Source organism: Carcharodon carcharias, chromosome 15 (genome assembly GCF_017639515.1).
Source record: "Carcharodon carcharias isolate sCarCar2 chromosome 15, sCarCar2.pri, whole genome shotgun sequence".
NCBI lineage: Eukaryota > Metazoa > Chordata > Chondrichthyes > Lamniformes > Lamnidae > Carcharodon > Carcharodon carcharias.
The window spans coordinates 107,945,017-107,969,992 of NC_054481.1; the positions used below are offsets into that span (position 1 = coordinate 107,945,017).

Sequence of the window (24,976 nt, forward strand, 5' to 3'; positions counted from 1 at the left end):
CAGATAAGGATAGCAGATTTCCTTCCCTCAAAGATATTAGTGAACCAGACAGGTTTTTACAAGAATCGACAATGGTTCATGGTCATAATTAGACTTTTAATTCTAGATTTTTATTGATTGAATTCAAATTCCACCAACAGCTTTGGTGGGAATCAAACCCTGGTTCCCAGAGCATTACCCTGGGTCTCTGGATTATTAGTCCAATGATAATACCACCGCCACCCCCCATGACAATATCATAGTTACCATTCATCTATATCAAGCAGAGCAGTGGGCTTAGTGAGACTAAGTAAGGCAGGAGGCATGAATTATGCATGGATTGTGGTGCTTTCTTTCAGGATGACAACTCTTGGATGCTCCCATCCACCTGTTTTTTGTTGATGTGTGAGGAAGCAGACAGGAGCAGTTGCCCTCTTAGCTCCTGAGCTGGAACAGAAGCCCATGACCAGAAAGGTTGAGGACTACCTTCATCACATGAGCTCTTTCTGAAACACAGCAGTCAGCCACCTCACATATTCCTGCCACAAGATCTAGAGCACTTTAGGCACCCAGGGTGACAGATGCTACTAAAGAGGAATTCACACAGTGAAATAAAACTGGTTGCACGGCACTTGTACTATGTGCAGAATGGTGTTATAATATTGGATATTGTACCAGATTATGACAGGAATGAGATCTTTGCATGCTCAATAGGGACTGAAGGCAACGTGGGATAAAGGATATTTGTTGATTGCCTGCAATGGATACACACAGTGGTTTAGGTGGTGTTGACAGTAACAGCCTGTTAAATGGCTCCAGTTGCAGGCAATGGTAATTCAACAGCTTCAGTCTCCTGTATCCCCTTTGTTGGTGTTTGTTACCTCTTGTTGCTATGTTTTGATGCTTTCTTGGGCTGCAAAGTTGTGTAGCACGCATCAGGGTCTGATGAAGTGGGAGACATTGGCCAGGCTAAGTTGTAGCACACCTGATAAATGTCTACATCATCACTTGTGAAGTATATTTAATCATGACTCTAATGGACAGCCATAGTGAGATTACAATTCTAGGCAGCACAGGGTCGCATTGGGCTTTTAATAACATCATGACTTCTGCCAGGGAAATGGGCACTGATCTGCATGACTAAGTACAGGTGGCACAGACCAGTTAGACAGTAATGAGATGATAGCCCTTACAGTTCATGATTATGTACAGGAACACACAAGGATATGTAGGTGCAACCCTGGACTTTGAGGAACCCTGCAATTTAAAAAAATACAATAACCTCTTATGTTATTTCCAGTTGGTCATAGAGAAAGCAATGACGTTGTAAGCTCTGACAGATAGTACAGCAGGTCTGCTTGATACATCTGTGCATTGCAGATTGTCAGAATATGCTCATTCACCCCATGAGAGCCTGGAATGAGTCTTAAGGCATAAATGTCTAGGGATGAAGTTACCTTCCTAGCCACTGACGTGCCACATCAAACCTGGGGTTTGGCTTTGGGCTTGCGTGCAGTATTTGGTAAAACCTACCACAACCTTCCTGGTGAATCTTAGTCTACATATTCACTGTTCCTCAGACAAGTCCAGGGAATTCCATCTTTGACTTAGCTGTAGCTTACCAACCGTGTGGCTTAGCAACCATGGATATCCAAGTTATAAAATTAATTCAGTCTGCTTCTTACACAAAGGTGAGAATGTCCAAATGACATCATATCTACTACTTTAACATTGTGAAATTTGGGTTCTTATTTATTTTTGATGACATCTTTCTATGCCAGTCACACAACCCCACCGGAAATGTACATCATGGATGGAGGTCCAAGGTAAGTGATCTCCACTCATATCTCTGGTCAACTGAGCCTGGATAATGTTGATTGATGGAGCAGTAATCAATCTGAAATCCATCTTATATTGTCTTTCTTCAAATTGTTTCGACGCTTCTCAGCCAAACACAAAAGCTTTGATTATTATGTGTTTTGTTGATAAAAGATGTAAATAATCAAACTCATCAGAGTTGTGCTCTGTTTTAATCCAATGTGTAAGGAAGCTGTTTTGAAAAATTCACTACTTTCCACAATGTCACCTACCACCAACTGCCTACACCATAACCATTCATTCTCCATTCACACTAACCATTTATCAAATTACATATTATTTCTTCTCCTAGCAAACATCCCGAATTCTCATTCCAGCTTCGCCCAAACCGCATATGTATTATGCCCAAGTGCTCAAATACTCACTAGATTCATAGGGTCATAGAGATCTGCAGCACAGAAAAAGGCCCTTCGGCCAATTGAGCCTGCAACGGGCAAACAAGTACCTAACTATTCTAATCCCATTTTCCAGCACTAGGCCCATAGCCTTGTATGCCATGGCATCGCAAGTGCACATCCAAATACTTCTTAAATGTTATGGGGTTTCTGCCTCTACCACCCTTTCAGGCACTGAGTTCCAGACTCCCACCATTCTTCATCACATCCCCTCTAAACCTCCTGCCCCTTACCTTAAATCTATGCCCCCGGTTATTGATCCCTCCACCAAAGGGAAAAGTTCCTTCCTGTCTATCCAATCTATGCCCCTCATAATTTTATACACCTCAATCATGGTTCCCCTCAATCTCCTCTGCTCCAGGGAAAATTACCCCAGTCTATCCAAACTCTCATCATAACTAAAACTCTCCAGCCCAGGCAACATCCTGGTAAGTCTCCTCTGCACTCTCTCTAGTGTAATCACACCCTTCCTGTAATGCGCATGCCAGAGCTGCACGCAATACTCTAGCTGTGGCTTAACAGCGTATTATAGTTTCAGCATAACCTTCCTGCTTTTATATTCTATGCCTCGGCTAATAAACGCAAGTATCCCATGCGCCTTCTTAACCACCTTATCTACCTGTCCAGCTACCTTAAGGGACCAGTGGACATGCACACCAAGGTCCCTCTTATCCCCGGTACTTCCCAGGGTCCTACCATTCATCGTGTATTCCTGTGCCTTGTTTGTCCTGCCCCAGTGCATCATCCCACACTTATCCAGATTAATTCCATTTGCCGTTGATCAGCCCATCTGACCAGTCCATCTATATCCTCCTGTAATCTAAGGCTAGCCTCCTCAATATTTACCGCCCCACCAATTTTCGTGTCGTCCGCGAACTTACTGATCAACCCTCCTACATTCAAGTATAAATCATTTATATATACCACAAACAGCAAGGGATCCAACGCCGATCCCTGTGGAACCCCAATGGACACAGGCATCTAGTCACAAAGACACCCCTCGACTATCACCCTCTGCTTCCTGCCACTCAGCCAATTCTGGATCCAATTTGCCAAATTGCCTTGGATCCCATGGGCCCTTATCTTCGTGATCAGTCTCCCATGTGGGACCTAATCATAAGCCTTGCTGACGTCCAAGTAGACTACGTCAAATGCATTGCCCTCATCTACACACCTGGTCAGCTCTTCGAAAAATTCAATCAAATTGGTCAGACATGACTTCCCCTTAACCAAACCATGCTGACTGTCCTTGACTAATCCCTGCCTTTCCAAGTGTAGATTAATTCTATTCCTCAGAATTGCTTCCAATAGTTTCCCCACCGGTGAGGTTAGACTGACTAGCTTGTAGTTCCCTGGTTTATCCCTTCCTCCCTTCTTGAATAACGGTACCACATTGGCTGTCATCCAGTTCTCTGGCACCTCTCTGTGGTCAGAGAGGTATTGAAAATTATTGCCAGTGCCCCTGCTATCTCCTCCCTTGCCTCTCTCAACAGTCTGGGATACATTTCATCCGGGCCTGGAGATTTATCTACTTTTAAGCCTGCCTGACCACTTAGAACCTCCTCCGTTTCGATGCTAATTTCTTTAATTATATCACAGTCCTTCTGCCAGATTTCCATACCCATGTCATCCCTCTCACTTGTGAACACTGACACAAAGTATTCATTTAGAACCCTACCGACTATTCTGATTACTCCTTGATTCTCCATCCTCGTTCACAACTTATTCCTCCATTACAAGTACCCACTTCCCCATAACATTCACAAGCCTTTCCAAACTACTTGCTACCTCATAACTGCCTCGCTTTCCCAATGTCCTTATCTCTAAACCCAGCAAATCTTTCTCAAACACCATATCACTTTATTTAGCCTGAACAATGCTGCAGAAAATCCACCTGATGTGAGAATTACAACAGGACATTCAAGGGTTATATGGAATGAATGTGGTCTGTTTTTGTAGAACTGCGGAATCTGTTCCAGATAGTGGGGAAAGATGAAGTGAACAGTGGTCATAAATGCTCTTGAGCAGTTACCACTATTTAGAGTTCCAGGAGTCTTCTATATACCCAGATCACCTCTGTAATTGTTAACCACCTGTGGGATACCAAGAACAGGAGATCTCAATCTATTTATAAAAATGTGAAAAAAACAGCAGAATTTCATAATCTTCTAATGGCCACACAAATGCAAAACAACTTTAGAATATTTTCATCATGACTTGTTCAATCTGTTACTCCAATTGATGGCCCATTGCTGGGATTGCCAGGGGGAACCTTATCATGGTTTTGGAAGGGAGAGGAAGGTGTGAGGGTAGAAGCATGGGAGATGGGTTGGACAATCACAATGGGTGGGAAACCTTAGCTAAGGGAGAAGGAAGACATGTCAGAAGCGCCGTTTTGGAAAGTGGCAGTGGAGGCGAAGGAACTGAGAGAATGGGATGGAGTCCTTACAGGAAGCAGGGTGTGAGCAGCTGTAGTCAAGGTAGCTGTGGGAGTCAGTGGGCTTGTTATGAATATTGGTGGACAGTCTATCATCAGAAATTGAGACAGAGAGGTTAAGAGAAGGCAAGTATCAGAGATGGACCATGTGAAAGTGATGGTGGGGTGGAAATTGGAAGCAAAATTGATAAATTTTTCCAGGTCCAGATGAGAGCATGAAGCGGCACCGAAACAGTCATCGATGTACCGAAAAAAGAGCTGTGGGAGGGGGCCTGAGTAGAACTGGAACAAGGAATGTTCCACATACTCCACAAAGAGACAGGCAAAACTGGGGCCCATGCGGGTACTCATAGCCACATCCTTTATGTGGAGGAAGTGAGATAAGTTTAAGAGAAATTGTTCAGTGAGAGAACAATTTCAGCCAGACGGAGCAGCAGTTTAGCAGCATTCACTGCTCTTAATGCGGTTTCCACTTTTCACCCCACCAGCCTCCGTATTCAAAGAATCATCCTCCACCATTTGCGCCAGCTCCAGCATGATGCCACCACCAAACACATCTTCCCTTCAACCCCCTCGTTGAAATTCCATAGGGACCGTTCCCTCCGGCACACCCTGGTCCACTCCTCCAATACCCCCAACACCTCTACCCCCTCCCATGGCATCTTCCCATGCAATTACAGAAGGTGCAACACCTGCCCCTTTATCTCCTCCCTCTTCACCGACCAAGGGCCCAAACTCTGCTTTCAGGTGAAGCAGTGCTTCACTTGCACCTCCTTCAATTTAGTCTACTGCATTCACTGCTCCCAATGCGGTCTCCACTACATTGGAGAGGCCAAACGCAGACTAGGTGACCGCTTTACGGAATACCTTCGGTCTGTCCACAAGCATTACCCAGACCTCCCTGTCACTTGCCATTTCAACACACCATCCTGCTCTCATGCCCACATGTCCGTCCTTGGCCTGCTGCAATGTTCCAGTGAAGCTCAATGCAAACTGGAGGAACAGCACCTCATCTTCTGACTAGGCACTTTACAGCCTTCTGGACTGAATATTGAGTTCAACAACTTCAGAGCATGAATTCTCTCCTCCATCCTCACCCCTTTTTTTTATCCCCTTTTTTCAATATTCATTTTCATTTAAAAAAAATTTATCCACTTATTTTCATTTTCATTTATTTTCATTTTTATTCATTGTTTTATTCCCACCTTTTATCCTATTTTCAATCTTTTTTCCCACCACCGTCCTCTACCCCCACCCCATCCCCACAAAAGCCATCTGTCACTTGTTCATGTTGCTCTTTCCAGAGTGCTTACCCTTGTCCTGCTATTATCACATTCTGCTTTCTGACCTTAATGCCACCATCAGTATCTCCTTCAGCCAGTACCACTACCATTAACACCCCTTTGTCCATTTTGTTCATTACATCTTTGGCAATCTCTCCTTTGCCCCCACCTATCGCTGGCCTTCTATCCAGCTTCACCTGCTCCACCCCCTCTTAAACAGTATGTTTCATCACATTTTTACTTCTCTTTAGCTCTGAAGAAGAGTCACATGGACTTGAAATGTTAACTCTGTTTCTCTCTGCACAGATGCTGTTAGACCTGCTGAGCTTTTCCAGCACTTTATGTTTTTGTTTCAGATTTCCAGCATCTGCAGTATTTTGCTTTTATGCACCATTGTTGTATTCCTTTCCATATTTTAATTAACTTATACAAAGCACAGGCAGATAAGAATTCTACAAGACATCTATACATCAATTAAGCATTAGGGCTACTGAGCGTAAATGTTAATTGATGATGCTTGATACCACACTCTGTTATCTTGAATAAGCAAACACCAAAACTACCTTGAGGCTTGTTATCTCAGTGGGAAGTCACAACATTTAATAAGACAACAGGAATGTCTATAATGAGTCATAGTCATAGAAGTCTACAGCACAGAAAAAGGCCCATTGAGTCTGCGCCGGTCAAACAAGTACCTAACTATTCTAATCCCATTTTCCAGCACTGGGCCCATAGCCTTGTATACCATAGCATCGCAAGTGCACATCCAAATACTTCTAAAATGTTATGAGGGTTTCGCCTCTACCACCCTTTCAGAGAGATGGTCCTATGAATGAGGAACACAACAGATGATAATCCACCACCTAAATAAATAAGAAACTAATCATGCACTAGACTGAGCCAATCAGAATCCAAAATTAGGACAAATCAAGTAGTCTGGAAAGAGTTAAAAAGCACCAGCTTTGAGCTATCAGGCGTGCTGAATTTGAAGACTGTTTTCCAGCTGGGAGTAGAAGACCACAGAACTCGAGAGACAGGGAAAGAGAGAATTCCCTCGTGCTCTAGGCTGAATTAGGATGAAAGAACTGTGTTAAACCAGTAGTCATTGCCTAGCTTTGTTAATTATCACTTTTATTCTTTCATGGGGTGTGGGCATCATTGGCAAGACCAGCATTTGGTGCCTTTGCACTGAGTGATTTGCTGGGCCATTTCTGAGGGCAGTTAAGAGTCAAACACATTCTGTAATGACAGCAGATTTCATTCCCTAAAGGATATTAGTGAACCAGATGGGTGTTTATGAAATTGATGACAGAGAAAAGCTTTCAATTCTAGATTTATTAATTGAATTTAAATTCCACCAGCTACTGTGATGGGATTTGAACCCATGTGGCTAGAGCATTAGCCTTGGCTTCTAGATTACTAGTCCAGTGACATTACCATTACACCACCATGCTTAGGTTGTGGGCTCGTGGGATATTATGTAGGAGGAGGCAGAGTTAAGAAGAGAAACTTAGAAGTTTAGGCTTTTACACTAAAGTTACAAAGAGCGTGAGTGACTGAGAGTTGCTTAATATATGTTTCATGAATTACCTCACTCGATTGTGTCCTATTGCCTGAAAGGTCAAAGACTTAAAAGATCAAATTAATATTGAGTAGGTAGATCTGGAGGTTAACACCCGCCCCCAAAACTTACAAATCAGTGACCCCGATGTGATTTGAGATGAAATAGAAACATCTATCATTTGTAACAAGGGATCTCGGTGTATCTGTCAGGCCAACAGTAGCATTAGGAAGGGAAAGCCCTCAGGGTTGTGGGATCATTGCGAACCCACCAGTGACTCAGACACTTAAAGATGATAGCTAAAAGTGTTTCTTCTCTCTACCAAGAAAAGTTGGACAAGATGTCTTAACAGAGCAGTTTTGAGCACCCTCATATAGAAAGGCGATCAAAGTAATAACAAAGGGAAATTGTAGGTTCATAGGTTATTATGAAGGAAGAGGCAGAGTTAAGAAGAGAAACTTAGAAGTTTGGGCTTTTTCACTAAAGCTACAAAGAGTGAGTGTATGAGAGTGAGTGAGTGTGTGAGGATGTGTGTGTGTGTGTGTGTGTGTGTGTGACTGAAAGTGAGTGAGTTTGTATGTGAGTGAGTGTGTCAGATTGAGAGTGTGAAAGTTGTTACAAACCCAGCTGATATTACTACCAGACCAGTCAGATGCTAGAGGGGAAGCTGAGTTGATAAATCCTATCTATTATTTTGAAACCATGGAGGAAAGTTACTGAACAGATTCACTCGAGTCTGCTGATGAACTTTCAACACAAAGAATAAACATTTATTAAACAAGAAAAATGAACTGTATGACACCAGACAAAAAGATTGGAAAAAAATCTCACTACAGATACAAGATGATGATTCAAACATTTACTATTCTTTTACCGCAGCTATATCTCTACAGGCACATACAAATTTGGAAAGATAATATGATTTACCATATCTATCTTATAATCTAATATTCAGGGTAAGAATGGGGTACATGTGAACCAACTGGTGAACTGTGGTCAGATACACCACACTCCAAAGTAAATGACAGATGTGACCACAGCAGACTCTATGGGTTTCTCCACAAACCACCCAGATGTTTGTCAGACCATGAGCCAACCAGCTCAGTAAAACTCTGTCTTTCTCATAAGGATTTCCAATCTCCACTTTGAAGAACTTACCTTGGAATTCTCTCCAAACATTGCTCCCATTCGGATGGTTTCAATATCGCCAGGATTTCAATCTCGTCTTCTGGGATTCCTTTCCCCTGGAGCTCCGTGTACACTCAAACTTCACCTTCCAAGCACAATTTCAGATCTTCAGCTGTGCCAAGCAGAGCACCACTGCTCAAGGGGCTTGCCTTTGGCTGTTTCCTCGGGTCTTCAGGGCTTATCTCAAGCCCACTTTGCTTCAAATCTGCTTCCCGCAGCTCTTTCTTTAATTTGGAGCCTTTTTCTCTGCTCCTGTCATTTATTTTGACTCAGCAGGATCGATCTCTGATCACTGTCCCTGCCTGGGACCTTCTTCTGGGACCTCTTTCTGTCCTATTCCCTGGTTTGGGACCTTCTTCTTGGTTTGGGCCTTCTCCCTGCCCCATGTCCTGCTCCCTGGAACACCTTTTCTGGAATGGCACTCCGGTTTGGGTCACCTGACCTGCAGTTTCACACTGTTTCGATTTTCTTTTCTTTCTGTGCATGTGCACAGGGCTGGTTCTGGGCCTAAAGAAAGTAAAAATCACTAACGGCAATTGTGTGGCTATTTCCTGGCTGGCGCACGCACGAAAGGCCCTAAGCTCCGGCCTCCGACTGATGAGCTCAACTTAAGGTAAGTTTTTTTTATGTTTTATCACAGAGTGAGTGAGTGAGAGTATGAGATGAGAGTGAGTGAGTAAGTGAGTGTGTGTGACAGTGAGTGAGAGAGAACCCTGAGACTCAGAATGACACACACACACACACACACACACCCCTCCCCTTCTCCTCTTGCCCCACATTCGTAGCCACACTTTTGGCCGAGGAAACCCCAGGCTGAAGGGCAACCTGTTTCTGACTGCCACTTTTGTGTGAACTCCATCGAGGCCATCTTGGAAGTGTGCACCGGCAGAGGCAAACGCTAGGTCGGTGTTAGTTAATACCAACTCCTTAGCTGAGGCCCAGTCCCCTCCCTCTTCCTGGTGACCAGGACTTGGACCTGATCTGTCTGTCTCTAGCTCTGCTTCTTAAGTGAAGATGCAAAAAAGGTTTCACTAATTAGCTCTGGTGTTTGGCACTTTTTAATGGCCATTTCTATTATTTTTTTTAAATTATCAATTTATTTCTTTGACATTAATATTGCTTATGTTTTCTTCATAACTTTTTTTGAAATTTATGTATAATGTTGTGCCAAACCAGATCTCAGGCAGTTGCTACTGGGTTTCTTGTTGAAGGGGAATGAAAGGCTCACAAGAATCCAATTGCTTTTTGGAGGGCTAGCAAAAGCGGCTATTTTTGCTCCAGTAAAAACAGGGAGTGTTGGAAATGTTGAGCAAATCTGGCAGCATCTTTGCGGAGAGAAACAGAGGTCAGTGATCCTTCATCAGAACTAGCAAAGACCACGGACCTTGAAGCATTGACTGTGGGCGGAACTGTCTGGTCCCATTGGCTGTGGGTGTCATGGCAGGCATGAGCGGACAATATGGCGAGAAGGCCAAAAATCTGTTTCACGCCAATGTTTGCGATCGTCCGCTCCACCCGTCAATGGCGTGCCCCGTTTCCTGCCACTTCACGCCGGGAACCTCATTTCAATACTTTAGCATCTAATTATCAGCCCCGCTTGCTGGAATCACCAACTCGCGTCACATTTACCACCCATGTCAGCCTAACGTCAGAACGGCTTCATCACTGCCTTTAAAAAGTGTGCAACTGGCGAGGGGAACTCAGAGACAAGTGCACACAAACCTGCGTAGTGCTTGCGAGCATCACCCATAGGACATCAAGGAAGAGGCATTTGGTGGGGGCACAGGTGACTGAGGGGGTCGTCCGACCCGACTGTCTGCCTCTTTTCTGCAGCTATGTTCGAGGCCGGGTGTCCCTGGAGAGGGAGCACGCGGAATCTACCGGCAGCGCGAGGCCTTCCATGCTCGGTGCGCACCACGGGATCTGGGATGTTTTATTGACCCCCTTAATCACATTTTGTTTAATGTTTGTAAATTTCCTTTAAATTTTGCCTTTGTTTTTACAGTTTCCCTTTAAGATGGTGCTTTTTAATTTGTCCCCAATTTTGTTAATTTAGTTTATTTGGTTGACTCAAAGGAGTTACATCTTCTTCTTTGCACCCAGTGTAGAAGGGGGCCGGGAGGGAGGAGGACTTCCTTGTGAACCTGCTCCTGGGCCTGGCCAAGTTGACCATTAACAGGTCCAGACAGCGGGCAATTGAGGGGGTTGTCTGATCCCACTGTCTCCCCCTCTTCCATGGCTATGTTTGCAGCCGGGTGTCCCTGGATAGGGAGCCAGCACCATCAAGGCCTTCCATGCTTGGTGGGCAATGTGAGGACTGGGGTGTGTTATTTGTTTTGACTAGAAGGAATAACATCTTCATAGAACCATAGAAAAGTTACAGCACAGAAGGAGGCCATTCGGCCCATCTTGTCCATGCCAGCCCAAGGACACCCAGGTGCCCTTTCTAATCCTACCTTCCTGCACCCGGCCCATAGCCCTGCAGCTTACAGCACTTTAGGTGCAAATCTAGGTATTTTTTAAAAGAGTTTAAAGTTTCTCCCTCTACCACCAACTTGGGCAGCGAATTCCAGATACCCAATACCCTCTGCGTAAAAAAGTTCTTCCTCATGTCCCCCCTACACCTTCTGCCACTTATCTTGAATTTATGTCCCCTGGTTCTAGAATTCTCCATCAAGGGAAACAATTTTATCCTGTCCACTCTATCTCATAATTTTGTATACACCTCAATCAAGTCACCTCTCAGCCTTCTTTGTTCCAAGGAAAATAACCCTAACCTATCCAAGCTCTCCACATAGCTACACTTTTCTAACCCTGGCAACATTCTTGTAAACCTCCTCTGCACTTTCTCCAGAGCTATTTCGTCCTTCCTGTAACGTGGTGACCAGAACTGCACACAATACTCCAGTGTGGCCTCACCAGTGTTTTATACAATTCCAACATTATATCCTTACTTTTATATTCTATACCTCTGCCAGTGAAGGAGAGCATTCCATATTCCTTCTTTACAACCTTGTCTACTTGAACTGCTGCCTTCAGCGACCTGTGTACTTGTACGCCAAGATCTCTCACTTCATCTACCCCTCTTAGTATATTCCCATTTATTTTGTAATCCCTGTAACTATTTGACCTCCCTAAATGTATGACTTCACAATTCTCTATGTTAAAATCCATCTGCCACTTTACCGCCCACTCCACCAACCCATCTATATCATTTTGGAGATTATAGCTATCCTCTACACTATCCACTACTCGGCCAATCTTTGTGTCATCTGCAAATTTCCCAATCGTTCCCCCGCCGTTCATGTCCAAATCGTTAATATATAACACAAACAGCAAGGGTCCCAACACCGAGCCCTGTGGAACACCATTTGAGACAACTTTCCATTCGCAAGGGCATCCATTGACCATTACCCTTTGTTTCCTGTTACAAAGCCAACCTTTTATCCAGTTTGCCACATTACCCTGAATCCCAAGGGCTTTTACTTTCCTGACCAATCTGCCATGTGGGACCTTGTCAAATGCCTTGCTAAAATCCATGTACACAACATCCGCTGCACTACCTTCATCAACACTTCTTGTCACTTCCTCAAAGAATTCAATCAAGTTTGTGAGGCAAGACCTTCCTTTAACAAATCCATGCTGACCATCCCTGACTAGTCCATGCTTTTCCACATGACAGTTAATCCTATCTCTCAGGATTGATTCTACTAATTTGCTCATCACCGATGTTAGACTAACTGGCCTATAATTGTTTGGCATTTCCTTTGATCCTTTTTTAAACAATGGAACTACGTTTGCATAACCTTCCTAACTCTGCTGCAATATCTTGGTGCTCCCCCGACATCCACAGCGGAGGTGGAGGCAGCCTGCTGGCTGCAACGGCCTGTCTGTGATAACTTCGGTGTACGTCCTCTGGAGGGCTGAGACCTGGGGGGGCCCCAGCCTGCTTTGGGTGTCCTGCTGCGGTCCAGCTCCACCCTCTTCGGCCTGTTGAGCTGGAGCTGCGGGGTCACAGGAAGAGGAGGTTTGAAATGGCTGGAAACTCCCGGAGTCACCTTGGTGGATGGCTCCGGGGTGTCGGGCTGCTGGTCCTCCTCCCTATGGGTGCCCAACAGCCTCTGGTTGACTCCTTGAGGAGAAGAGCAAGCTGGAGTGGTATCAAGCTGCCGCACACCCCTCTCATTTTGACATTGTTGAAGGCCAACTATGGTATCAACGTTGGAGTTCAGCCCGTGCAGCAGTGCAGGACCGATGTCCTGAACCAAGGTCTTCATGGCAGTTGCCATCCTGTCACTGTTGACCTCAATGTGTTGGCATGCTGGCACTATCACATCGGCCTGAAGGTGGACAGACTCCTCCATCATACCTTGCAATCTGAGGAGGGAACCAGACACCCTTTCCTGATGTTCCCGTAATTGCCTGTGTAGCTCCACCAACTGATTGAGGACCGAGTCCAGAGGCTCATCACCTGACTCGGACTCAGAAGATTCCTTGCCTCCAGCAGTCCTCCAAGTGCCGGTGACCAAAGGTGTCCCAGCCTCTGCCTGCTGTGGAACAGATTGTGTTGTGTGTTCACCAGATTATGATCCTGAGGCTACTCAACATCTAGGTCCCACCAAAGTGCATGTCGCTGCACTGTGACGGGTCTACAATGATGCTGCCCTCAGGGTATTCATCTGATGTGCTCTTGGTACTGGGGTCAGGATCAAGGTTGCCTGAGGGCGACACGTCAGATGTGCCTCGGACAGAAAGCGGAGATCATTAGGCAGCCGCATTGAACACAGCATGGTGGACTCAGAGTAGCGTTGAGAGAGGGACGATGTGGTGCAGGATCCTCATGTGAGTGTTGACTGTTGACCTCACTGTCGCTGCAGGAACGGTCAGTATCCTCTGTGGCCAGATCCAATGCTGGACTCTCGAATGGAATGAGGACCTTGATGTTTGGCACTCCAGCCCCAGTTTGGGACCTCTCCCAGCGATTGTGCACAATCTTGTCCTGTATAAAGACAGATGGAGAGAGTGTGAACAAGATGCATGCCAGGCCAAATGAGGAGGATGGCAACCATGCATGTGTGCTGAGTGCAGCCATGGACGGGATGAGGAGGCTATCTCCTAAGGAGATGAAGCCGATGGAGATGTGAGGGTGTGTGTGTGAGTAAGTGGTGATGGCCCTTGAGCTGGCCATGAGTGAGATGCCAGTGAATGTGTGATGGGCTTGTGAGTGGGTGAGTTCAGATTGATGAGATGGTTGATTTACCCTGGTGGAATGGATGAGGTCATTCATCCATTTTCTGCACTGGAGGCTGACCTCTTGTGTGCAGTGTTGGTACTGACCACCTCTGCCACTGCCTCCCAAGCCGGAGTGGTGAGGCTGATGGGCCTCCTGCGGCCAGAACGAAGGTAGAGAACTTCGCAGCAGGCATCCATGGCATCCAGAAGGTGCCTCAGGGATCGGGGGGGGGTTGCAATCTTCCTGGCTTTTGGGGCCATGTCTTCAGCAGAGCAGTCCTGGGCTGCAAGCATTGAGATTTGTGTGTTCAGCTGCATTTTAAATATGGCACCCAGCGTGAGGGAGTGGCGAGGCAACGGTGTGGTGGGTCAATCAGACTCCTCCCACCAGTGATCTGATGTGTTTCCTGTGACTGTAATTTATGAGGTGGGATTGGGACGAAATATTACGAGAACTTGCCATTGTGGCCAGTGGGTAAAATTACTTCTTTCACACCTGCTACCACACTTAGTGCAAATCTGAGACAATTCCTCTCTTCACAGATGCTGCTTGGCCTGCTGAGTATTTCCAGCATTTCCTGTTTATATTTCAGATTTCTGCATCTGCAGTACTTTCCTTTTCTATTATATGCTCCTTGCTGGTCATATGTAAGTGTGGTTAGTTTCAATTTAAAATGAGAAAATATTTATCCCTCAATGCAAAGTGTAATCTTTCTGTTAACAAAGCCCACTTTTGTGGATAGAAATAGCACATAATTATAGGTGAATTGGTTGCTGCTAATTTACTGGAAGGTTTTGCCATCTTTAATCTTAGAAGTAAAATCAGGAGTCCTGCATCAATATAATATGCCACTGTTAGTTCAAGATATTCTCATCTGTACATAGGGTTAAAAACAAAAAACTGCAGCTGCTGGAAATCCAAAACAAAAACAGAACTACCTGGAAAAACTCAGCAGGTCTGGTAGCATCGGCGGAGAAGAACAAAGTTGATGTTTCAAGTCCTCATGACCCTTCAACAGAACTGAGTAAAATTAGGAGAGGGGTGAAATATAAGTTGGTTTAAGGTGGGGAGGTGGGGGGAGAGAAGTGGGGGGGGTGGGGGGGTGGTTGTAGGGACAAGCAAGCAGTGATAGGAGCAGATAATCAAAAGATGTCACAGACAAAAGAACAAAGAGGTGTTGAAGGTGGTGATATTATCTAAAAGAATGTGCTAATTAAGAATGGATGGCAGGACACGCAAGGTACAAATAGCTCTAGTGGGGGTGGGGTGAAATAAGACTAAAAGGGCATAAAAGGTATAGATTTAAAAATAATGGAAATAGGTGGGAAAAGAAAAATCTATATAAATTATTGGAAAAAACGAAAGGGAGGGGGAAGAAACGGAAAGGGGGTGGGGATAGAGGAGGTAGTTCAAGATCTAAAGTTGTTGAATTCAATATTCAGTCTGGAAGGCTGTAAAGTGCCTAGTCGGAAGATGAGGTGCTGTTCCTCCAGTTTGCATTGAGCTTCCCTAGAACAATGCAGCAAGCCAAGGACAGACATGTGGGCAAGAGAGCAGGATGGAGTGTTAAAATGGCAAGGTGTTCTGCAAAGCGGTTGCCCAGTCTGTGTTTGGTCTCTCCAATGTAGAGGAGACCGCATTGGGAGCAACGAATGTATTGGACTAAGTTGGGGGAAATGCAAGTGAAATGCTGCTTCACTTGAAAGGAGTGATTGGGCCCTTGGATGGTGAGAAGAGTGGAAGTGAAGGGGCAGGTGTTGCATATTTTACGTATGCATGGGGAGGTGCCATAGGTGGGGGTTGAGGAGTAGGGGGTGATGGAGGAGTGGACCAGGGTGTCACATGTACATAGGGTTGTTGTTTGCGGTGGCTGAGGTTCAAGTTCTTTGGATGTTGCCATCTGGATACTGCGTAGGGCCAGGTTGAAAGAAGTAAAGCTGGTTGCATAATATGAATGACCAAGTTGTGTGGACCAAGCTGAAAGTTGGAGAACATTTTCTTTGAATTAGAAATTAGCATTTATTTGCTGATGTAAAAAATTGAGCCAAAATTCTGAAGGGTTTTCTTTGTTCATTAAAGTTTGCTTGTTCCACTCCTCAACTCCTTGTTCCACTCACCAGACTTGCCTCCTGCGGGCCAACAGCACCTATTCCTGGCTAATTATGTTCAAATTGATAAAACACTGTCAAAAAAAATCTCCCCAACACCAAAAGTAATCAACAAAAATTCAAAAAATGAATCCAGCCTTACAGCTTACGCTTCCATCTCTAAACTGTTACATTTTACCGGTAACTCACCCATCTCCTGTGCAGACTCGATGGGCCGAAGGGGTTCTTCTGCACTGTGTGATTCTGTGATCCTGGTTCCATGGAGTATCATTTGTAGCTATCCATATAGCCTCCAATCCTGTCCCTAACCGCATAATCATCCAACTTTTAAAAAAAATGTACCAACTACATTAGCTTGGAAAGTATATTGTACATCCATTAATCTCTGGGGTTATAAATACAGATAGAGATAATGTTGTGTAGATTCCAAGAAGGTTGGTACAATGGGAATATTCTGTCAATGGTAATGTAAGATGAGATGGGCATCCTGCAGATTTACCTTTGAAGGCTGGAAACGGGTTTGGTGGAATCCATTTTGGAGTGTATTGTGGATGTGTTTTAGCAGAAGGGGAATTAATAGGCTGCATGGCATTTTTTTTGCTCTACCTTCTCTCATGTTATATTCCTACTCACGTTCATACATATAGCTCTCTGGAAGCTCATTATTTTTGGTAGTTTCCAAGACAGACAAAAAATAGGCCTTTATCCAACATTGTATTTTCTCCACAATTTGTAACATATTCAGGACTGTTGATGAAATGTAAGCAAGTCTTTGCGCAACTAAACCAATCCTTTTTGTTAATAATTGTCATGTATAAGTGGCAGGCGTGGCACACTTGGTAGCACTCTCGTCTCTAAGTCACAAGGTTCTGGGTTCAAGTCTTTGGCACAAAAATATAGGCTAACACTCCAGTGAAAGACTGAGGGAGTGCTGCATAGTCAGATGTCTTTTAGACGCGACATTAAACCAAGGTCCCATCGGCTCTATCAGGTGGATTGAAAGGTCCAATGGCACCTGAGGAGGGTTCTCCCCAGTGCCATTGCCAATATTTATCTCTCAATCAACACTGCAAAAATACAGATTATCTGCTCATTATCACATCGCTGTTTGTGGGAATTTTCTGAGTGCAAATTAGCTGCCACGTTTCCAAAATTATAACAGTGACCACGCTTCAAAAATACTTGTTTGGCTGTAAAGCGCTTTGAGACATCCGGTGGCTGTAAAAAATGCTAGATAATTGCAAGTCTTTTTTTCCCTTTCTTTGCTACAATAGGCTTTGGAGCCAGAAGTCTGTTCCAAGATACTTTACAGAGCTTGCAGACCGATCCACAATCACTGAATTACACTTTCTCCCACTTCAAGATCTGTAAAACAAAACAAAAGGCAACTTTTTTTATGGTTGCCATGACAATTCACAATTAAGCCTCTAGGGGCCCTCAAGATTTGGTTGCTAGAGAAACACATTCATTGACATCTGTTTAAGACTCACAGCTGTAACATCTGGCATGCATAACAGCGCCAGGACTGCTGGCAAACCTCAACCTCTATTAACATGCAAGACAAATATGCTTTGCACATGAACAGTGCTGAGTCTGTAGTTTAATCAGCGGTTTCAATGGAGAGGTTATGAGCAAGCTACTTAATGAGAAGCAGTACATAGAAGGCACAGAATAACATACAATCTAAACCTAGCTGTCCCTTCCCTCAAAACATCAATATAATTTGTAGGATGCAGTGTAAATAAATGAGAGGACCTGTAAACAAAATAATTCCTGTCATGAAATTATTGCCTCTGCTTTGGGAAAGCAGAAAACATGGTAGAGCACCAGTAACCAACTAACTCACTCCATAGCTGACATTTTCTGAGTGTGTGGACTGCTGGTGCTTTAATCTCTTTTCTGTTAACTTTCCCCTTATTGAACTGCTTTGGTTATATTTTGCCCATTTAAAAATATTACCCTGGTCTCTTCTATGAGACCTGACCTTTGCTGGGGTCCAGGTTGGCAGAAGCTGGCACTGACCTTTGCTGGGGTCCAGTTCTGCAGAAGCTGGCACTGGACTTTGCTGGGGTCCAGGTCGGCAGAAGCTGGCACTGACCTTTGCTGGGGTCCAGGTCGGCAGAAGCTGGCACTGACCCTTGCTGGGTTCCAGTTCTGCAGAAGCTGGCATTGACCCTTGCTAGGGTCCAGTTCTACAGAAGCTGGCATTGACCCTTGCAGGGGTCCAGTTCTGTAGAAGCTGGCACTGACCTTTGCTGGGGTCCAGGTTGGCAGAAGCTGGCACTGAACCTTGCTGGGTTCCAGTTCTGCAGAAGCTGGCATTGACCCTTGCTAGGGTCCAGTTCTACAGAAGCTGGCATTGACCCTTGCAGGGGTCCAGTTCTGTAGAAGCTGGCACTACCTTTGCTGGGGTCCAGGTCAGCAGAAGCTGGCACTGACCCTTGCTGGGTTCCAGTTCTGCAGAAGCTGGCAATGACCCTTGCTAGGGTCCAGCTCTGCAGAAGCTGGTATTGACCCTTGCTGGGTTCCAGTTTTGCAGAAGCTGGCATTGACCCTTGCAGGGGTCCAGTTATGCAGAAATTGGCACTGAACTTTACTGGGGTCCAGGTTGGCGGTAGCTGGCATTGACCCTTGTTGGGATCCAGTTCTGCAGAAGCTGGCACTGACCCTTGCTGGGTTCCAGTTTTGCAGAAGCTGGCATTGACCTTTGCTGGGGTCCAGTTCTGCAGAAACTGGCATTGACTCTTGCTGGGGTCCAGTTCTGCAGAAGTTGGCACTGACACTTGCTGGGGTCCAGTTTTGCAGAAGTTGGCACTGACCTTTGCTGGGATCCAGGTCGGCAGAAGCTGGCATTGACCCTTGCAGAGACCCAGTTCTGCAGAAGCTGGCATTGACCCTTGCTGGGGTGCAACTCTGCAGAAGCTGGCACTGACCCTTGCAGAGGTCCTATTTCACAGTTGCCTATTGAATATAGTGCCTTGGCCAAAGCAGTAGTTCTTCAATTATAAGCCTAAGTGTTGAGTACTCAGGAGGCCATTTCGAATTTGGGGGCATCGCAGTTGAGTCTGATTTCTTCTGCTCCAGATATCCACATAAGTCCACTTCCCAGCAGGAGTTTTGGGCAAACTTTCCCCTTCTTAACTCAGCGATCCCGAGTCCAAGTTTAACATCACAGCAGCCACACTGACTAAAACCAGTTAATTCAACAGAAGGAAAGGACGGAATCTTCCAGTTCTGTGTGCATCATTCACCAACAAGGCCACTTGGAGAGTCTTTATAATGAGAGGAGCATGACAGAGCTGAACAAATTGGTTTAACTTTTTTTTTGCAAAACTATTTAAATGGCAATAACTTTGACTTGCTCTCTGTTATATTTTTCTGTGTCACTCTCTGGGCAATGTTAATTATCTGGACTTACAAATCCAGGAATCCACCAAACTGGCTGTGACTTGTCCACCCTATTTAAATAAGAGTGTGTGTGTGTGTGTATATCTGTATTTGCATGCATACATGTGTGTGTTTGTATATATGCCTATGGATATGTGTACATATTTGCATATACAGACAAACATAAATATTAGTTTGTATCCATGCTTGTACTTATATAAATTTCCCAGAGAGATTGTTACAAGTGTACAGCACAGAAACAGGCCATTCGGCCCAATGGCCTATGCTGACATTATGCTCCTCAAAGGTCTCCTCCCACCCCTCTTCATCTAATCCTATTAACATTCCCTTCTATTCCTTCCTCACTCATGTGACTACCCCTTAAATCCATCTATACTATTCACCTACTCCTTGTGTTAGTGAGTTCCACATTCTCACCATTCTTAGGATAAAGAGCTTTTACTGAATTCCCTATTGGATTTATTAGTGACTATCTTATATTTACAAATATATATAATATATATACAAATGTATTGTGTGCATCATTTTATAGTTATGTGTGAGTCAGCATGTATATCATGTGTAACAGTGTTTGTATATGCATCCTATGCCTGAACATGTCTGTGTGATTGATAGTATATGACTCTTTGTATATGTGTGTATCTGTGCCTATGTAAGTATGCGAGTATCCTTATAAGAGGTGTAAATGTGAGAATAAGTGCCTGTAAATGAATGTGCAAGTGTGTCTATATAGGAGGAGCGTATGTATACAGTACTTGTATGTGTGCATATGAGTGCCTGTATATATGAGTATGTGTGAGTTTGTATATATGAGTGTGTGTCTGTATATATGATAGCAGGTCTGTATGTGTGAGAATGTGTTGCATCTATATATATGTGTCTGTGTGCATAAAATAATAAAATATATTTTTATGTGTGTGTGTACATGAGTGTTTCTGTACATGTGTTTGAATGTGTGATAGTATGTACATACCTGTATATATATATATATATGTGTGTGTCTGTATATATGAGTGAATATAAATGAGTGTGTGTGAACGAATGTGAGTATACGAGTACAAGTGTAAATAAATGTCAGTGTATGAGTGTGAGTGTACATGAGTGTGTGTATATAAGCATGTTTATTGTGCTAAGATTTCTCTCTCAAACAAGAATGAGGAATCACACAATCATCACTTTCATGATGTTCTAGCTTCTTACCCTTTGTGTCATATTCCACATTCTTCAAAAACAGGCCATCAGGTGGGGCTATAATGTTCTGTGGATAAGCCCTAGAATCCCGCACCTCGAGCAGATCTGCTATATGTCGGGGCATTAATTTGCCCTGTCCAACAGCAACCAGAGCACCTGTCATTCTCCTCACCTGGAACAAAAACATTTTTAAAAAAAATCCTTCTACCATTACACGGTTTCACATTTTGGGAACACTACCACAGTGGAGCACTAGGAGCTCCATTTTCTTTTACTAGTCAGATACTTCTTATTTTGTCATGGCTTGTGCTCCTCCAGAAACCATCTTTGGCAGCCAAGGCAGCTGACCTGCTCTTATGCCTCTTTCAGTCTTTTTCTGTAATCAGCCCCAAGGCAGCAAGTTAGAGCAGCCAATGGCAACCCTTCATCTCAATCAAGCATCCAATAGATGAGATTACACCAATATCTAAATGGAACAATGAACCACATGTCATCCAGTGACAATCTGAAGCACTAACAGTGATAATAGTATTCTTCCTTAACACTTTCATGTAAGGGGTTCTCTGCTCAGTGCTAATTTCTGGTTATTATCACAATACGCTCATGATAATTCTTCTAAACTGTACAAATGGTAGTCTTTTTTTGTAACTCTAGCAGCCTGCAATGCTGCAGCAATGGTACTCATGGGTTTCATCTCCAGCCAACTGGTTTTGGCTTATAGTACTATTTCACCATCAACGCTTTTACAGTGGTTTGTGTAAATGGACATTGATTCCCATGATCAGGAAGTACAGTTCTGCCTTTGCAGTTCTTGCATGACACAAGTCAAACAATTAAACCAGCTGGCTTCACATAGTTACTTCCTTTTATCACCAATTTCTCTGAATGGAGGAAACATCAGCCACAAGACCAGATTGTAAAGACTACAATAACTATTACAACAATTTGTGTTTAAATAGCACCTTTTAGTGAAATTAAGCAACTCAAGGTGCTTCACAGAAGTGTTATCAAACAAAATTTAGCACCAAACCACATAAAGAAATATTAAGACAGATGACCAAAAGCTTGATCAAAAAGGTTGGTTTTTAAGGATCCTTTTAAAGGAAGAAAGAGGAGAGGGGTAGAGAGGTTTAAGGAGGGAATTTCAGAGTTTAGGGCCTAAGTAGCTGTAGACACGGCTGCCAATGGTGGAGCGATTAAAATAGGGGGTGTATAAGAGGCCAGAATCAAAAGAATGAGCAGTTCTCGGAGGCATGTAGGGCTGAAGAAGGTTACAGAGATAGGGAGGGCAATGAAGGGATTTGAAAACAAGATTGAGAATTTTAAATTGAGGCATTGTCGGACTGGGAGCCAGAGTAAATCAATGAGTACAGGGGTGCTGGGTTAATGGGACTAGGTGTGAGTTAGTATTCAGGCAGCAGAGTTTTGGATGAGCTCAAGTTTATGGGGGGGGTGGAAGATTGGAAGCCAGCCAGGAGAGTGTTAAAATGGTAAACTCTAGAGGTAACAATGGGATAGATGAAGGTTTTAGTAACAGATGAGCTGAGGCATGGATAGAGTTGGGCGATGCAATGGAGTTGGAAGTAGGCAGTCTTGGTGATGGCACGTGTGGTTGGAAGCTTATCTCAGGGTCAGGTACAACAGCAAGGTTATGAATGATCTGGTTCAGCTTCAGGCAGTTGAAAGGGAGAGTAATGTAGTCAAAGGCTAAGGATTGGAAATTTGGCGAGAATCAAAGACAATAGCTTCTGTCTTCCTGATATTTATCTGCTAATTGATCAACAATGACGCATCAGCATTACACAATAAGTATAGATTCAAGGGTAAACAATGTCAGACTAATGTCTTGTGGTGACTGAACAGTGAACTGTAAAACTACAATGTTAAACCTTGATCACGGCCTGCCTGATGATTCTCTTCCATTGCTTGTCTCAGTAATGTTCAATGTCAGATAGGCTACCGATTTCAAGCAAATAAGTAGGAGAGTAAGATGGTGCAACTTAGACCAATATGTATGGGTTTATTCAATAGAAATGTTGGCATTACACTGCTCAAAAATATCTTCCTGTGGGTGCCTCGGTGGAACAATGCAATGGGGCAGTGCAGCATTCAGGTCTGAATCATCTGGACGCAGGCATGTTGCAATGAGGTGGGGCAGAGAGCAGAAGACAAGTACTGTATTCCCAACAGGTTATGAGGGAATACTGGATGGGTGGGTTTTGAGGAAATATTCTAAGGCTGGGAATAGAGGTCTGGAATCCTGAAGATGTGAGAGGCACTATAGAAATAAAAATTCCCTTTTTCCTCGGTTGTTATTGCTGGAAAGGAAGTTTTCCATTAGGGTAGAGATTTTGCCATGTGCTCCAATGATGCAAATCTTTGTGCTCAGGTAATTATAGAATAACTGCCTGGGGCCTTCCCAGATTGCTGAATCAACTCCACACTGCAGATGTTCACATGACATACAAAGGAAACATGAAAACTTTGCCTCTCAAATGAAATTCAGAACACGGTCAATGACCTTCACAAGGTGTCACAACTTATACAGCATTTCTGTACACGCATCTTGGGATTGGACGCAGGATGTTTAAGGAAGGGTGAACTTGCTTTTATACACAGTCTTATACAGAAGAGTGGGCAGTGTGGAAATCTGGGCAAACATAGCAGCCGATTTTGCCACTGAATGGTCCAATAACAGTCATGACATGAATGACCAGTTAATCTATTATTGGTGAGAACATAAGAAATAGGAGCAGGAGTAGACAATATGGCGTTTGAGCCTGCTTCGCCAGTCAACACAATCATGGCTGACCTTTGGCTTCAACACTACTTTCCCACTACTCCCTATTTTCCCACTACTCCCCATTTTCCTTGATTTCCTGATGGACCAGTCAGTCTATCTCAGCTTTAAATATACCCAACGATGGAGCATCCACAACCCTCTGGGGTAGGGAATTCCAAAGTTTCACAACCCCTTGAGTGAAGAAACTTCTCATCTCAGTCCTAAATGATCGACCCCTTATCCTGAGACTGTGCCACCATGTTCTAGATTCCCCAGTCAGGGGAAACAATCTCTCCATGTCTACCCTGTCAAACCTCTTCAGAATCGTGTATGTTTTAATAAGATCACCTCTAATTCTTCTAAATTCCAGAGAGTATACTCCCAGTTTTCTTAGTCTCTCATCATAGGGCAACCCTCTCATCCCAGGAACCAATCTAGTGAACCTTTGCTGTACCCACCTCAAATGCAAGTATATCCTTTCTTAGGTACGCAGACTGAAACTGCATACGATACTCCAAATGTGGTCTCACCGAAGCCCTGTACAATTGTAGCAAGAACTCATTACTCTCTCCTTCAACAAAATGTCTCATGTTTGATAAAATGATGTATTTTGCTCTGTGCAATTGCTGCTTAATCATACTCTCAGTGCCGCCAGCAGAGGTCTCTGTAAGCTTTCTGCCAGAAGTTTCTCAAGCACTTGTGTCCTGATGGGAGACTGTCAGTGTGTTTGGTTTGCCAATGATCACAGCGTATGTTAATCACAGTCACTTTCAACTAACACTGGAAATGTGATAGGGAAGGTCTGGACACTTTGCAAAATTCATGACTGACTACAGTTAATGCACCATTAGAGTGGTAGCTCAGTTCTTGGAGGATTAAAACTGCTGACTAAAAAACTTATTTACTTATTAGAGATTCCAACCTCAGCAGCAAAGCCACCTGAATTTGGATGGATTCAGGTTGGTTTAAAAGAACACATGGAAACCCTGCTACAGCTAAGGGGTGTGGCAAAAGGTGTGCTAGGTGGAACCAAGGCATAACAAACACTATCAATTTCCTTCATATTGACATACAGCAACTGTCTAGAACCAGTTTTCACAACTACCCACAACACACTAACTGATGGCTGTCGCTCTGTGCTATTCCTGCCTTACACCATGCTGGGAGACTCCAGCAGTATCCCTTCTGCCCTGACTGACATTTTCAGCCCTACCATTTCCTCTGACCTCAAAAGGAATTCCTCTTTGGTTTCCTCTTTCATGCCAAACAATTCTTTTCCTCTTAACAATAAATCAATAAAGCCCCAGTTTGTTTAAGATTGACCATATGTGCAGGGAGGCTCATCAAATATCTTGCTGCTTTCTTTGGCTGTTATCTGATCGGCAATCACTTTCTCACCTCCAGCCTCCCCCACAGAGTCCCATTAAGACCAAGAACTTAGCCCGCCTGATCACAGAAATGAACTGCCACTTAGCTTATTGTGAAATATATACTGACGTATTTTGTATACACTGGGAAGCACCGGCGAACAGC

General features: G+C 44.0%; 1 protein-coding gene across 4 annotated transcripts in view; it reads right to left on the bottom strand.

Annotated features, from left to right (window-relative positions):
• Window positions 1–16,759: 16,759 nt before the first annotated feature.
• The window catches only part of pusl1 (pseudouridine synthase like 1), a 104,728-nt gene continuing 96,511 nt past the window's right edge, over window positions 16,760–24,976 (bottom strand). For all 4 annotated transcript variants that reach the window (XM_041206630.1, XM_041206634.1, XM_041206632.1 and 1 more), the window contains 2 exons: window positions 20,671–20,833; window positions 16,760–17,427 (listed from right to left, as the gene is read on the bottom strand). In XM_041206630.1, the coding sequence (XP_041062564.1) occupies window positions 17,396–17,427; window positions 20,671–20,833 (195 nt within the window). In that variant the 3' untranslated portion in view covers window positions 16,760–17,395. The remainder of the gene's footprint in view (window positions 17,428–20,670; window positions 20,834–24,976) is intronic.